This window comes from Cygnus atratus, chromosome 4 (genome assembly GCF_013377495.2).
Source record: "Cygnus atratus isolate AKBS03 ecotype Queensland, Australia chromosome 4, CAtr_DNAZoo_HiC_assembly, whole genome shotgun sequence".
Taxonomy (NCBI): domain Eukaryota; kingdom Metazoa; phylum Chordata; class Aves; order Anseriformes; family Anatidae; genus Cygnus; species Cygnus atratus.
Window position 1 is genome coordinate 12220522 of NC_066365.1, and position 15417 is coordinate 12235938.

The 15417-nt window shown below is 44.7% G+C and overlaps 1 protein-coding gene and 1 long non-coding RNA gene across 5 annotated transcripts in view; one reads left to right on the top strand and one right to left on the bottom strand.

Moving 5' to 3' along the window:
* Window positions 1-15417, bottom strand: part of LOC118253708 (uncharacterized) — a 37609-nt gene that overhangs the window by 18800 nt on the left and 3392 nt on the right. The gene's annotated exons all lie outside the window — the stretch shown is intronic.
* SPINK2 (serine peptidase inhibitor Kazal type 2) lies at window positions 9663-14217 on the top strand. Its single transcript, XM_035557519.2, has 4 exons — window positions 9663-9797; window positions 10113-10150; window positions 10948-11057; window positions 14051-14217. Exons 1-4 carry the CDS (start codon window positions 9749-9751, stop codon window positions 14094-14096), a joined length of 243 nt encoding a protein of 80 aa, XP_035413412.1. The 5' UTR covers window positions 9663-9748; the 3' UTR covers window positions 14097-14217.

Genomic DNA, 15417 nt, shown 5'->3' on the forward strand with positions numbered 1-15417 from the left:
CAAACAGAGCTTAGTCTACATTATCTTCTTCTGAACAGAATTCACACAAAGATTTAGTTCTTTCTGGTGCCAAACTCATACTTCAGCTCAGTGTGGGGTTTTGCGTGTGTGTGTGGTTTTTTTTTTTTCTATATTACATTGCTGAATGCAGTGATTTATTGTTTCAGCCTTAATTGTGACCTCATTTTCATCCTTGTCTTGTTCCTCTTTAATTAGTTTCATGAAACTGTAATAAATTAGCCTAGCAATGTTCTTGATAAGCACATACTTGCTCACTTATTTCTTTCAGTAAAATCCATAAAGAATACATGGGACTGGTTTACTCCATCAAGCCATGAATATTTCATTCTCCCTAATATCTGAAGCCCAAATTCACAAAGGCATTTAGGAGCCTAAAGCCCATATTAATACAACCTGCTCTCATATATGAGAAATATGAGATATGTATGTGTATACATATGAATACATATATATGTAGATGTATATATGTATATACTATGAAATATGTATATAGGAGAAATATATATATTTTTTTTAAAAAAAAAAAAAAAGCTACTTTGCTTCATTCTGCATGGGTCTCCTGCTTGAAGAACAGTTGAGTTGGCATTTGTCTGGTTCCCAGTCATCATGCAGGGCATGGACTATTGCATGCTCTCCAATATCACATGGAACCCTAGAAAAGGCACAAGTTTGGTGGGGAAACATTGAAACAGTCCAAGCACTCATGCCAGAAGGAAGTCTGAACTTTATAGATGTGCCCTTTATCAAAGCAAAGTAAAACACTCAGTCTGAAAGGACTCTAATTCCTAATTCATAAGACCACATCCTTTGGTTTGTGCTGGACATTCTGCACCAAATCTGGTAAGCAAGGTCCATGACTAGCTTGTTTTCTTTCCAGTTCACCACCCATTATACAAAAGGTTGATTCCACTGCCTCCACTGCTGTCTTCCTTACTGCACTGCACAAGAACCAAGTGCCTGCATACCAAAGAGGACTGGCTAGGCTATTGTTTACTGGAACTCACAGAAGGGACTGGGAATGTCAAAGAAAGCCTGGAAGAGCAAAGCGTGAAAATATCCTGTGCCTCCTAGCAATTCCACCTGAAAGACACACTTCCTACTCTGCTGGAAGGGGAGAATGCAAACAGATGTCTGTGCAGACGTACAGCCTAACTACAGGTGTATAGCATCCGGAAGGAAATGTTTTCAGAGGAGAGTGATATTTGTAAGCATCCTTTATTCTTAGACTGTGTTAGCTTCTGACATAGGCTGTTATCTATGTCCAGAACATAAAAATAAAAATGAATAAAACACTTTAAATCCACTAAAAATAAATAAACAAGGAGAATAAGATTGTTAAAGGCTTTAATGAACAATGAATCTATCAGTTGCTCCTAGAAAGCTGTGTTATCATAGCAATGGGTATCTAACTATATAGTTTAAGTCATGTTTCAATAAGGGAGGTTGTTAATTAGTTTTTGTTCCAATTTGTAGCTTCCTGGTCTGTGGAGGACCCTTATGTCAGACTCCCTAACCAGAAATAAAAAAATTTTTTTTTATATAAAAATATAATTTTATATAATAAAATATATTTTTTATATAAGAAAAATATATTTTTATACATAAAAAATGTTCCCACATTTTTCCATTAGTGTGACTCCACTGGCATGTGCTACCCGGGGTAAATCTCAGTAAGATATGCCTCTCCCCCCACCCTGAACACGTCTTTAGGCTTACCCAATTCGCAGTCTGTACGACTGCCTGGTTTAAGAACGATTATTAGCAGCATGCAGTCTAAAGCCAAGACCCCCGTGCTAGAACTTAGAGGAAACAGAGACAATTATCTAAGGCAGAAAGCTCTCCAAAGCACAGCCAGGGCTTTCTGTACTGGGAGCACCCTGACACGCTCACAACGCCCTGGTGCAGGAACGACCTCTGTATGGCAGAGGGGAGGAGAAGGGGATCAGCCAGTGGGAATTGGATCCCAAACACAGGCGTAAAATGAAAGATACGCTTGTAATAGTCTGGAAAGCCACAAGCGTATCCAAAAACCCTGGGAAACATCACTTGGAGTTTTTAAATCTAGATTTAGCAAGCACATGCCCCTTAGGGTAGTCCCAGATAGGGAAGTCTCGTGGTCCAGCTCAAGGACGATGTAACCCTTCATTACCCTAAGCAAATGGTGGTCTCTAGGAGCAGAACCATCACACCAAATACCACTCCAATTTGTGAGCCTTACCAACACACAAATCAATTACCACTCGTAGCTGTGATCGTTACACAGCCCGTGTTCCCTTCTGCATTGTTTGCTCAGAATATTGCTCTCTTTCGTCATTAACTAGCAGTGATTTGGAAAGAAATAACTGTAATTCATACTCCAAAAGTCATCCTCCCATGTACACTCACCATTCCCAATTAAGTTCATGAAAGATTAATTCCTTAATGATTATGATTTGCACTGTTAATTAATTAGCTGCTTTTCCATGATGTATGCAGAAGTTTGCAGAATTATTTCAATCTCTTAATTAGCTTGCAGCAACTGTAAAAATGGTGAGTAACTCCCTTCATTCTCCTTGCCCCTTAGACAAATTATCTGCTGCTTGGCCTTCCTGTCCACCTCCCTTCCCACACCATGCAGAATCTCTTTCATCCACTGCTGCAAATGTTCATGATTTGCTTACTCATTTTTCTAAGAGGATAATATAACCGAGGAGCAGACACAGTTGACTCACATCACTTTCTTTCCTTGGGGAGAACATATTTTGATATGAACCCTACCTCTCTTCATGCTCCCCAGGCTGGGCAGAGCTGCAACTGAGTAGATATCTACTGTCCTGCTACACCAGAATGACACGAGGCTGCAGCTTCATTTTGTTTCAGAGACAAAATTTTGAATTTCTCCAAAACCTCTAGACAAAGCTCTAATTCTCAGCAGTGCTCTGGGTTAGTTGGGTGCTCCAGATCTGGAGGTGAAAGAGCATAGAGCAAGAGCCCTTCTAGTTCTCGCTACATTTTGAGTTACTCAAATCAGCGTCTAAGCTGTTCTGAACAGCGGTCCTAGGCCCAAATTCCCACTGTGCTTACATTGCATCTTTCTACTCTGTATCTGGTTCCCAGCTGCCCATGGAAAAGGCTTGCTGATACCTCCTAGAAACTGCAGAGGTGTGCTCTTCTCTGTGTCAGGTGTGGTCGCCACACAAATGGGCAGGAGGAGAAGGGACTGAAAAAAAACACTGAGGAGAAGAGAGCATCATTTCAACTTTGAGGACGGTTGCACATGCACAAGGATTACTCTGACTACAAGAGGTCTTTCTTTCCCAAACAGTTCTGGGAGGATCGCAGAGCTTGGGGCTGTCCCCAGACCTTCTTGGCTCCCTTCACATGGCGTATGCAGCCCCTTGCCCCTGGTCACCATCTGCTCAGTCTCAGAGCTGGGAGCAATCAGGGGAAAGTAGAGCTGAGTGGCTAGGATGTGTCCTTTCATTGCCACTTTCAGAGGTATCCCTTGGCCATGTCCTGTTTATCCAAAACCACCATTCCCAAAACAGAGAGAACCCACATCCCTAAACCCCTCTAACACAGAGGTCACCCTGACCACCCCAAACATCTCAGGCCTGACCCAGGGTTGAAGGATTTTTTTAGGAGGCATTATTGCTGGTTTCAGCTCAGCATTTCCACACAAACCCAAAGAGTGTCGCTCGCTCCTTGCCTCTCACAACTTGCTTTAAGGACCTTGCCTCTCCTCCAGGCACTTCAGTTAGACTCCTTAGGGATGACATCAGAAATGAGGGTTAAATTCCAGGGTCTGGTGGATAACCAAAGCAATGTGCAAGAAACGATCAGGAACCACAGGAAAACAGTGAGCATCTCCCACGGATGGATGCAGCAGGGTAAAGAGCTTGCATGGTCTCACTTACCAGCAAGAAATTCAAACTTGATTCTTGCTGAATAGACAAATTGACAGGTAAAAAGTTCTCCTTTCAGCATGGTATGTGTCTGTCAGGAAGTCTCCACCTCAGCTGGTGACAGCAATGCTTGAGGATTCAAGACAGAAACCGTAAATGAGCCATGTCCCCAGACCATGTCAGCTAACCTTCCAGTTTAAATACTTCCTACCACTACAGTAAACCATGTCCCTGTGCCTGGTTGCCAACAGGAGAAGCTGAACAATTTCTGGAGCATTTATCTCCCCCTGTTTCCTGCTGTTACTAGTGCTTGGTGACTCACTGCACACAACCTGCTAAGCCATTGCTGCTGGAAAGCCCCACCAAACACAACACTGCAGCTTCATCAGAATAAATACTACCTATCTCCTTTCTCCACACAACCACCAGCACAGTAAAACCCGTAACCAGAGAAGAAGAGATCCCAGATCTTCAAAATGGGGCTCAGAGAGAGGCATATATATGAGCCCTGCATGAATTAGCGGGGGGAAAGGGGAGGGGATCTGCAAGCAATGACACTTGCTACCTGCTACCAAGCCTCGCTCACAGCTTCTAGCACCTCTGAGGTTGCCAGGAAGAGGTCTGAAAGGCCAGGTGATGTGCCACATGCCCCATTGTCACATCCTCCCCTCAGTCACTTGTGCTGCCCTGACTATATATGTTGGAGCACCCAGGCCAGTGGAATGGTTTTTTTCATACTGAATTATAAATGTCTCCAGCATGGCAAGGAAAGGAAGCAGTTGTGCATTGCTGATGCTGTGGGGATGAACACAGTACATTACAGTAGGATATTATCCAGCTGATAGCATATATGGTCCATTGAGCTTTTCCGTGCTGCAAACAGAAACAGTCATGCAAGCAGGAGGATGTACTGTGAGCAAGACTGCCACCACATGGTACAAGGACAAACCCAGAACAGGAGTGGGGAAAACCAACCTCACATCTCCAAACAACCGCGGCCTCTTAGACAGTTATAGCCAAATCTTGATGTCTCTGCCTGATCAATTCATTTGGTCAGCAAGTGTTGCTCTTGCACATAGTCAAAGTGCTGATACCCTTCCCACCCCTTCAAGTTATTAATATCTCTTGCAAAGAAACCAGCAGAGTCTTGCAAGTTAGAGAGCCCTAAGAAATACGTGAGATCTGGCTATTCACAGCAGGGAAAATTTGAATTAAGTGAGCCAGTGAAAGAGTTCCCCAAAAATCACAGAAGTCTGAACTCAGGGGATCCTGAGAGCACTGATATACAAAAGCATAAAAAGGTCTTGCAGATTCTAAACTCACATTGTTAGCGGGCATGGAATTAATCCAAATCCATGATACTTCAAATAACAGCTGAGGAGCCTTGACCCCTCATGTTGAACTACAGAGCAGTTCAGATAACTTTTATTCTGACTAGCCTAACTGACCCTGACTGCAAGATATGAGCCAACTCTGAAATTCTTATCTGCAGTTCATTCTCGCTCCTGAAAATCTTAAAGTACGTTGGGTGGGTTTTCCCACGATACGGATACCTTCAGTTATGGGGTCTGAGAGAATATATCCTGCCATAAAACACGCTCAGAGCAAAGTGCTGCATAAACAAAGTACAGGGAAAATGGAGATGCTCATCCTACCGCCTGTCTTCCTTTCCACCTCCTCTCCACCCACTTTGTGAGAAATAGGTGGACATTAAAGGCATAGGCATCTGCCTTTGAGTTTGCAAAGTCTTGTCCTATACAGAAATAAGACTTATGTTGCTGGATCATTTTACTTCTGTGCATTGCACCGATTCAGTAGCAGCTTTGCTCCCACTTCTGTGAACAATCTCTGCCCTTTGATGTCTGTAAACAGTTTCTGCTGATCCACCGACTTCACTGTTACTGCAGATCATCCATGGGGTTTAGCTATAGCACCCAAAATAGGTGAACAGCCTTCCAGGCAGGTTCCCTTAACACTGTGTCCTTTACAGCTTCTGCAGTGAGAAGATCTTACAGCCTGTCTTGCAAGTTTCTGCTCTTTGAGGTAACTTTTGACATAAGAAATGCCACTGGGACCAGTCACCTGCCTTCAAAGTGGTTTTGATCCCAGGGCAAAACGCTAAACTGAAGTGCATTTCCCCTCCAGTGGGATGTGTTGCCCAGATCAGCCATGCATCCTTAACACTGGCAGGCAGACAGAGAGCAGAAGTCTAAGCCAGCACCTGTAAATCTGTCCGTGACAGATTAACTAGACAGATGTCAAAAACAGCAGCAGAAAGAACTTCTAGAAGAGTGAAAACAGGAAGACTGTGGTGGTTTCTGAACACCAGAACACCCTTTCAAGAGCTTTCTGGAGGCTCCAAGGATTACTAAACACCTTTTTCAAGCTTATGACAACCATACATACATATTTCTCCACCAAGCAGGAGGCTGCTGCTTTGTGTAATGATGGTGACTGTTGGCATGAACAGATATCCCAGGAGCATGTGGGTAACTCACAACAGCTCCTTCCCTCCCATCCTGCAACATTTGCAGAGCTCCTATCCAGCAGCACTGCCCACAGGAGGGAAACACTCCTTGAGGCCATGGTATGAGGCAGTAAATGCAGACACCACAAGGAGCTCACTCCCCTCCAGGCAGCACCCCACCATGTTACACGCAGATGAGAGGGAGCCAGGGACAAAACGTGGGCAGCTGGCCAGCCAGTAAATTAATTTCAAAGGCAGGCAGGTGATAGATGGGGTTCACGTGGGAAAAAGGAGAGAATAAATTGCCCATCTGGGGCTGATACAGCAAAGAGCAGCGCAGGACGGAGTGAAATGAATGGGCATAGAGGGGTCAAGGAATGAGAGCCTGAGTGGCAAGCACATAATTGAATCCCTGAGGCCTGGATCCTGTCTTCAAGCTACATGGGATTGCAAATGCAGAAGCACAGAACTGAATGATTCATGGTGTGCGTGTGACAGACAGGACCCCCAGAGCAATATTTTATGGGTTTGGAGGTAGGAATGCCACTGACAGTATGGTGAGGGAATTTGATGAGATGAGGGGCTTCATCTACATCCTTCTGTAAATCTTTGAGCACAGCCCTTACGAGAACAGCCTGGAACAATCTGCCAAAATTAGACATGATGCCACATCTAGCAGTCTGGACCTGAGCAGGGAGTCAGCTTGTCAGCTGGCATTAGTTCCCTCTGCACCACAAACCCAGGCTTACACCAAAAGGTTATCAGAACACTTGTCAGGGAGACCAAAATGGTCAGAAAACTCAGCTCTCACCCCTGCGTCCTTCTCTGTCCTGCTTCTGTGCCAGGTTTAAGCTGGCAGAAATGGTCAACTAACCAGCGCCAAACTATTTCCAGGGTGCTCCTAATCTCACCAAGAGCATGGGCCCTCTAGTGACTCTGGGAAGAGGCTTTCAGCACTTCCCCTTGTGTTGTGCTATGCTACTTCCAGGCTGTCATTTGTTTTTACCCCTGTATTTACTCAGAGGGATAGGCATGCTCCTGTAGTTGTGGCAAGAGACTCACATATCTGGTGTTGGTACAGCTGTGTTGTGTCCCAGCACTGCCTGAAGCAGCTCAGGCAAGCCAGCTGCACCACCCTGCTGCTTCAGTAGAGAAAAACATCCTCCCCCTTTAACTGGGGGCTGCAAGAGGACATTAAATACACATTATGGGTGACTGTAGCATCCTTCTCACCAGCCTCCTTTCGAGAGAGCCCAGCAATGATGGCCGAGACAAAGGCAAGCTGGAGCAAATGCACAGCCAGACTTTTGTGTCCTCTTCTAGCCTGCAGCAGCCAGCAGGAACCTCTTCCAGTGGGAATTTTTGTGCTATTAAAGCCCCTTATGGTTTCTTGCTCTGCAATTCTATTTTTTTTTCATTTATAAATTTTTACCATTTACAATTTTTTACCATTTACTGTCACCTGTGGCAAAGAGCATATTCCACACCACAGAGCTGAATCTTACAGTCTAAGGTAGCAGGAAATCTGATGCCTTAATCCCAGCCCTTCTGGCACCATAGCAGACTAAGACCTCTCCCTATATCTGTTTTAAGTGGATGGGGTGGTAGATTTGCTTATTTCAAAATTGTGAAATAATTTTACACTGAGAACTGGTGCCTCCTAGCCTCTACTTACCTTGCACTGACAACAAGCCCATGCTGCTCACATCCTCAAGCAAAGTCGATAATCATGTCCTTGGGCAGACTGACTCCCTGTGAGCAGAGACCTGATTTCACTAAACAAGGGTCCAAAATAGCTCTCCACTTGTCCCATCTTCATGAAAGAATGTATTTTCTTAGTAGGCTCAATGGTCTTACTCTCTGGAGGCACTGGGAGATGCCCAAAGTAGATGTTAATACACTAACTCGAATGCTTTCCATGGGATCCTGTCCCAAAAACATCTCTCTCCAAGAATTTTGTACTCCTACCTAGACAATCCCCTTGTTTTTATTTCATTCTGCTAGTACCTTTTCCTTTAAAAACACACCTTCAAGAAGCAAGGCAACCCACCCAAGCCTAAACTTTCCAGTATTAAACTCCCTGATGTTGATATTTTTTCCCAGCTTTGGGACTACACTTCTCCCACGTAAAACCTTTCCAGGAGTTAAAGATTCCCCAGGGAAGGCAAATCCAGCAACCATCTGGAAAATAACATGGTAACAGAACGATGCTGCCTTCTTCTCAAACAGCTTAGCAGGCAAAGCTGGGGCAAAAACTTGGGCAGGGCTGGGGAAGGAGACAGGCACAGAGAAATACCCCATTAAATGCTCCACCAGCCGTGAAACATTCTGGTTAGGCATCTTGCTTAAAATAGCCAAGCTAAAAGTTGATTTGGCAACAAACATCCCTTGTGTCAGGTATCAATGTCAAAGGTGTGTCCTGACAAATCAAATACCTCAATCAGCTTGCAGAGGTCACCTGGAGGAAAGATAACATATTCGTCAGATAACAACATAATCTCACTATGATGCCCTGTGGGGGCACACAGATAAAGAAAAGCCATGGTTGGGATATCTTGGAGGCCAACACAGGGACGGGAAGGATGTGTGAAGCGTGGTATGTACCCATATGAGACACAGCAAATATTACTGGGTTCTGTATAAATCAAATAGTATCGGTTTCATCAAATATTATTCGGTTCTATATAAATCAGATATTATTGGGTTCATCAGATATTATTGGGTTCATCAAATATTATTGGGTTCGTCAAATATTATTGGGTTCCATATAAATCAAATATTATTGGGTTCATCAAGTATTATTGGGTTCTATATAAATCAAATATTATCGGGTTCTATATAAATCAAATATTATTGGGTTCGTCAAATATTATCGGTTTCATCAAATATCATTGGGTTCTATATAAATCAGATATTATTGGGTTCATCAAATATTATTGGGTTCTATATAAATCAAATATTATTGGGTTCGTCAAATATTATTGGGTTCGTCAAATATTATTGGGTTCTATACAAAGCAAATATTATCGGGTTCATCAACTACCATTGGGTTCCGTGCCCCAGCTCATGCACACAACCACAGCCCGTTTCACAAGGAGCCCAGACTTTCGGCAACCGCATAAAACCGACTCCAGCACCCTTCATGCTACGTGAAGCCGACCCCTGGGTTCCGCGGAGCCAGCCCATGTTATCCAACAGACGATGCTCCTAGGACCGCCGAGACACCCCGTGCTGCCGGGGCGGCGTGCCAAGCCCCCGCAGCTCTCCCAGCCCCGGTTTTTCCCCAGTCCCCCCCCGGTCCGTGCCGGTGCCCGGCCGCGCGCCCCCGCCCCGCCGCGCCCCCGTTCCGTTGCCGTTGGCGTTGGCGTTGGCGGAGATGGCGGCGGCGCTGCCGGTGCTCGTCCTGCTGCCGGCTCTCCTCGCCGGTACCGACACGGGGCGGCGGCGAGCTCTCGCTTGCGGGGACGTGGGAGCGGGAAGGGTCCCGCACGATGACCGGAGGCAGGGAAGGGGAAAGCCCGAGCCGGTACCGGGCACCGGCCAGGAGCCGTTCCCGGGGGGATGCCGCGGGTGGAACCGGGCGGTACCGGGCTGGGTGCGGGGAGCGGCACCGGGGGCAGACAGCGTCCAGAGGCGTGGGGACCAGACCGGCTTGTCCCAGCCTCGGGGGGGGGGGATCCGGGACGGGGGGAATCTCGGCGGGACTCGGGCGCCGTTAACGGCGGCTTCTCTCTCCGCAGGGCTCCTGTCGCGTCCCGGCGCCGCTGCGAGTGTGCCGGTGGGTGCAGCCTGCTCCGTGCTGGGGACCGCGGGAGAGGACCCAGAGACCCCCCCGGTCCCTAACCCTAACCCTAACCCTAACCCTAACCCTAACCCTAACCCTAACCCTAACCCTAACCCTAACCCCTAAACCCTAACCCCAACCCTAACCCTGGGAAGGGAGACCCCGCAGACCTCCGTGTGCCTCCCGGGGCACTGCAGCCGCTACCCCCTAAATCCCAGGCACTGAGGGGGAAGCCTCAGCACCCTGCCAAGCCAGGCCACCCCTCCGGTACCCCCACTCAGGACCTCCTTGCAGAAAGGCTGTGCCTGTCAGTGGCTGTGACCCCAGGAGATGCTCTGCAGAACACCCCGAGGCACCTGCACCAGCCAGTCTGCCTGTTACAGGGCTGCAGCATGCCTGCCATGGGGAGATCACTTCTTAATTCCCATCTCCTATCAGTTAGGTCTGCCGACATCCTTCCTGGGATGTCCATTGCCCACTTCTGACACAAGACGTCGGAAGGAGCTGCATTTTGTAGCACGACGCCGACTTGTCAATATGCCCTGACACAGCCACGCACTTGCATATCAATCTGTGCTAGGCAGCAGAAGCCAAGTGATAATTTCCCATACAAGCATGACAGATAACGTGGCACTTTATAATGCTGTGCCACCCCTTGTTGAGCTCTCGTTTCTGTGCGTGAATATGCCAGTATCCTTTGGAAGCTCTCAGAAATTATCCTGCTGAACTGGGAGGACTAGAGAAACCCATTTCAGCTAGTGTATGACTTGCTGTGTATCTGTATTCTCCAGCCTGCATGCGGCATGTATGGTGTGCCTGGATGTCCAAAGGACTACAATCCGGTTTGTGGGACCGATGGAGAGACCTACTCAAATGAGTGTGTGCTCTGCCTTTCAAACAGGTAATTCTAACCTTTCTTTCACATTGGCTTCCTTTACAAGTAAAACATGCACCCTCACATCCCAATTAACTGAACAATTAATGGCTTCAAGTCATTCACAGTCTGTTAATTGCAATTTCAGCATTTTCTCAAATGTCAATAACCATGAAATGCTTGGATTGCATCATCTGGGAGTACTGAGTATTATTTTTTGTAATTCTTAAGGAGGGGCATTATGGGCGACGGGGAGATGGGGAGGGATGTTGCCTGTAGCGTTCACCCAGTGCCACGTTGCTACTAAATATCATGTTTACGTTGGTAACATTTTCACTAGAGTACTTCACAAACTACCCAAGCAAATGACAAAATTGAAAGAAAATTGGCAAACCAATTGTTAAACCTACAGTTTGGGAAAAGTTTGGAAACCCCGGAAGATGAAAGGGCATACGTAGTGCTACCTGTGAAAAGGGGAGAAAAGAAGTGCTGTTATGTTCCATTGTTAAGAACCTGCTCATCTTTGCTACCTAAAATGATAACGGAGTAAGTTAATAAGTGATTGACATGTAGATAGTCAGAGGGGAAAAAAAGTGTAAGCAAATCTGATACAGATTTGTCAGAAATAATCCAATCAAATTCATAAGATTTAGGGTTTTTGGCAAGATAACTGGCCTAGCAGAGTAGAAGAAACCAGAAGTGCTACTCCTTGACATTAACAAGGCATTTTACATAGCTCCACTTGACATTCACATAAGAAGACAAATAGTTTTTCAACCAAAATTAAAGGATGAAGAGAGAGCAGTTTGAAATGCTGGAGTTTAACAGCAGTAATCAAACTGGAAAATGCTATTAAATGGGATTTCCTTTAGCTGCAGTACATAATTTAATATTTGTGTAATGAATTGGATTCCAAAATAAAGACAATAAAAATTTGCAAAATTACATGTGATACAATGATCTGTGCAGGGCAGTATCAGAATTCCCAGGGGTCAGGAGGAAAGCATCAGAAATGCTAAAAATTCAAGACATAAGGAAGAGCTGCATGCCGTGGACAAATGAAAACAGGGCCTCCAAGGCTGGCAAAGAGACCAAATAGCAGCTGACCACTGCGTGGTGGTCACCACGTGCTGGGATGGGTTGTTGTTGATTTAATCTGCAAAACAGTTAAGTAGGTGGAAAGGAAGCGTAGACATAAGGAAAAGTTGTTGAGCATATTTATTAATAAACTTTGCAGTCCTTTGCAGGATATTTTTAAGAGCATGTCAGAAAAGCAGCTATCTGAGCTGATAAAGGATATTTGATCCTTTTTCAGAATAGAATGATGGGTTTTACGATCCAGTCTTTTTTTATCCATTTCTAGGATACTGTTTTTTTTAGGCATGATCCCTCAGCTCCAGGGGCGTGCATGCTGAATTCCTGAATACAGCACTGCACACAGCACAAAGGGATCTCTAGGCAAATTTGCTACTTGTTTCCACTCCATTCCTTAAGTAGTTGTTGATGGGGCTTATGTCTTATAATAAATGCACATGTTTTGTGTGAAATATGCAACATAGGATTTCAGACGCTTACACAACGTGGGTTTTGTCTTAGCCATCTCTTTTGCTGGCTTATTACATGATCAGAAAAGTATTTTCATCTAAAGGGACACAAGGTGGTCAGATACTATCTTGATTTTTTTTTTCTTTCATAATTCAGTAGTTGGCCTACTCATTGTCTTTCTAGTGCAGCCCGGAGAGCTTTGTTTTGAAGTGTTTTACTTGGCATGAGCACAAGGAGAGAACACTTGGTCTTACTGGAATGATTTCAGCTTTGAAAAATGGTTCTTGGTCATAAGCAATGGTCATTTCACTTCAAGGAGCGTAGAGTACAGTCCGTAACTCAAGAGGAGAGAACAAAGAGGTCTTTCTGCTCTTCTTAGCAAGCGGCATGACCAGTAGCTGCCAAGATAAATAGAATAATCTGGTGATGTAGAAATAGATACATGGGCATATCCCATAGTGAATTACAAACCACTCAGCTCTAAATTAACTTAGGTGATTCTTAGCAGTCATGTGGCAAGTCATTTCCAGCCCCTGTTTAAGCCCATTGAAGGACTTACTTCCCTGATGGCCAAGGCAGTACCACCCATGGGCTTTTTTAGCAAGACTGTGTGAGCACCTGGAAAGCCCCAGGTCCTGAAAAGCATTACGGTACTGCAGGAGAGGTTTTGCATCTCCTGGGCTTGATTTTTTTTTTCTTTTATATTCCCAAGTTGCTCCTCTACCTTCTGGTTAAAAGATCCCTAATTAGTACAGATTTTCCTGACCTTTGGGTAATCACAAACCACTTGAATTTCATGAGGAGTAAAATAGCTTGATTCTATTAAGATAGAGAGACAAACTGAAGATCTAGGGCAGTCTGCATTATATCACTTTCTTCTTGCATCCACACTTACTTGGTAAACAGAGATTTGCAATTGGAGCACTGCAAACTACCATTTATTGGACTTGTTAAAAAAAAAAATGTTCCCAAACTAGCAGAGACTTTGCTAAAATTTCCTTTAAGAACATTCCATCATTCCAAGAACCAGACATGCAATATTCAGCAAGTCTGGGCTGCAGAAATGCACAGGATGTGCACTGAACTCCCAAATGCAAGGGAGACATTCTGTCAGTGTTAGACCTGGTTCCCACTTCTAGCACTGTGAATTTGACTTGCATTACTGGTTTTTAATGGACACTTCAGACCTCATGGCAAGCTTTGTCAGGTGGTTTGATACATCTCAGACTTGCAGTTAGATTTACTGTGTTCTTATAGGCCTTCTTATTAGCCTGAAGTGAGACTGTCTCTGGTAAGTTATTTGTTCTGTGTGTCTGACTCATAAATCTTTTCATCAGTTACTCTGCAGTAAGGTTTGCTGTAAGTGATTCAATTAAAGCCATCGCTACATTTAACTGGGCACATGGGAGAGTCCACTTTATAAAATGTCTCTGTTACGGTGCTTCTCCTCTAAAATAATTTTGTTTTGCTTGCAGTGAAAATAAAAAGGATGTCCAAATTTACAAGAGGGGAACATGCTGATATGTCAGATGGCACCTCATGAAGAAAATGGGAGGGACAAAGCCAGTTCAAATAGAAACAATACTTTGAATGTACCTTCTATGTAGTCTGTCTTAATAAATAGCTTTGCCTGTTTAAACAAGGTACTGTTAGTGTATTTAAACCTCATAGCCATAGTATGTTGATAACCTGAACTGGAGTCGCTTCCTGCAGTAGAAGTGACAGCGAAAATTACAGGGGAACATGAAGACTGGTGTAAAAGGGTGCAGCATGAAGCGGGTCTGGCAGGCCTCCTGCTGCCTGCAGGACAAACACTGGGGTTCAGTTCTGCCACAGACCCCTTGTCGTGCAAACGAGCACATGGAGCTCCCTGCCTCTCTGCTAAGCACCTCTGAACGGATGGCATTTGGGTTGTTTGGCAGTCCCTCTACCTCTGGTCAAGGCCTGCTCTCGTCCTGCCTCCAGCCAAGGCCTTTGTCAGGCCTCCCTGGGCAGAGGTGCACGGTGTGCCTCCTGCCTGGTGAGGGGTCACAGCCTGGTGACTTGTGCTTTGAAAACAGCAATGCTATTGTCCTGCATTCCTTTCAAAGGGCCAGACTCAGCCTTACATTACAGCACATGCCTGTCTTCATTCCATCAGTGCAAAGAACAATCGCTGACAGAGTGATTTCACTCATGGCATGATGGTTATTTGATAAATAACTGTGCTTGCAAAGGAACTTTAACAGCTCCAGTCTTCTTAGCTGTAGAAATGTCCCTTCAGTATTTGAAGAAAGTGTGTATAGCATTGCATTTTTTTTGCAAAACTCAGACATAAACAAACACCACTAAACAAAAGAAATCCAAACAAAAAATAGCATGTTAGGCTGACAGTTATAATTACATTAGAGCACTGCTTCCAGCATAGGAACGCTTAAAGATAAAACCTTAGAGGTGCTTTTAAATCTTCCTATTTTTCTGCATTAAAAGAGATAATTCAGCAGTGCAAGAGTATGTGAACTCACCAAATCTGCCCCTGACATCTGTTTTTCATATTCTGCACATTAAAATAAAATATTTCAATCAAATATTTCAGTTTCTTGATTTTTTTTCCTCAGATCAGAGATCTGATTCAAAGCCTGATGGAAGTAGACCATGAAGGAACATGCCTGACTCCAGAGAAATGTCAGATGGATATGAATGGTATTGTTCCTCAATGATCTAAAACAAGGGCTTTCTTTATTGATTAAATTCCTGACTCTTCCTCCTGTGGAAATACCCTCAACTGCCCTCCAATCCCTTCCCCCTAAAAAAAAATGTTCAGGAAATGTGTAACCAAAATGTTCACTAGGCTTCATGCACT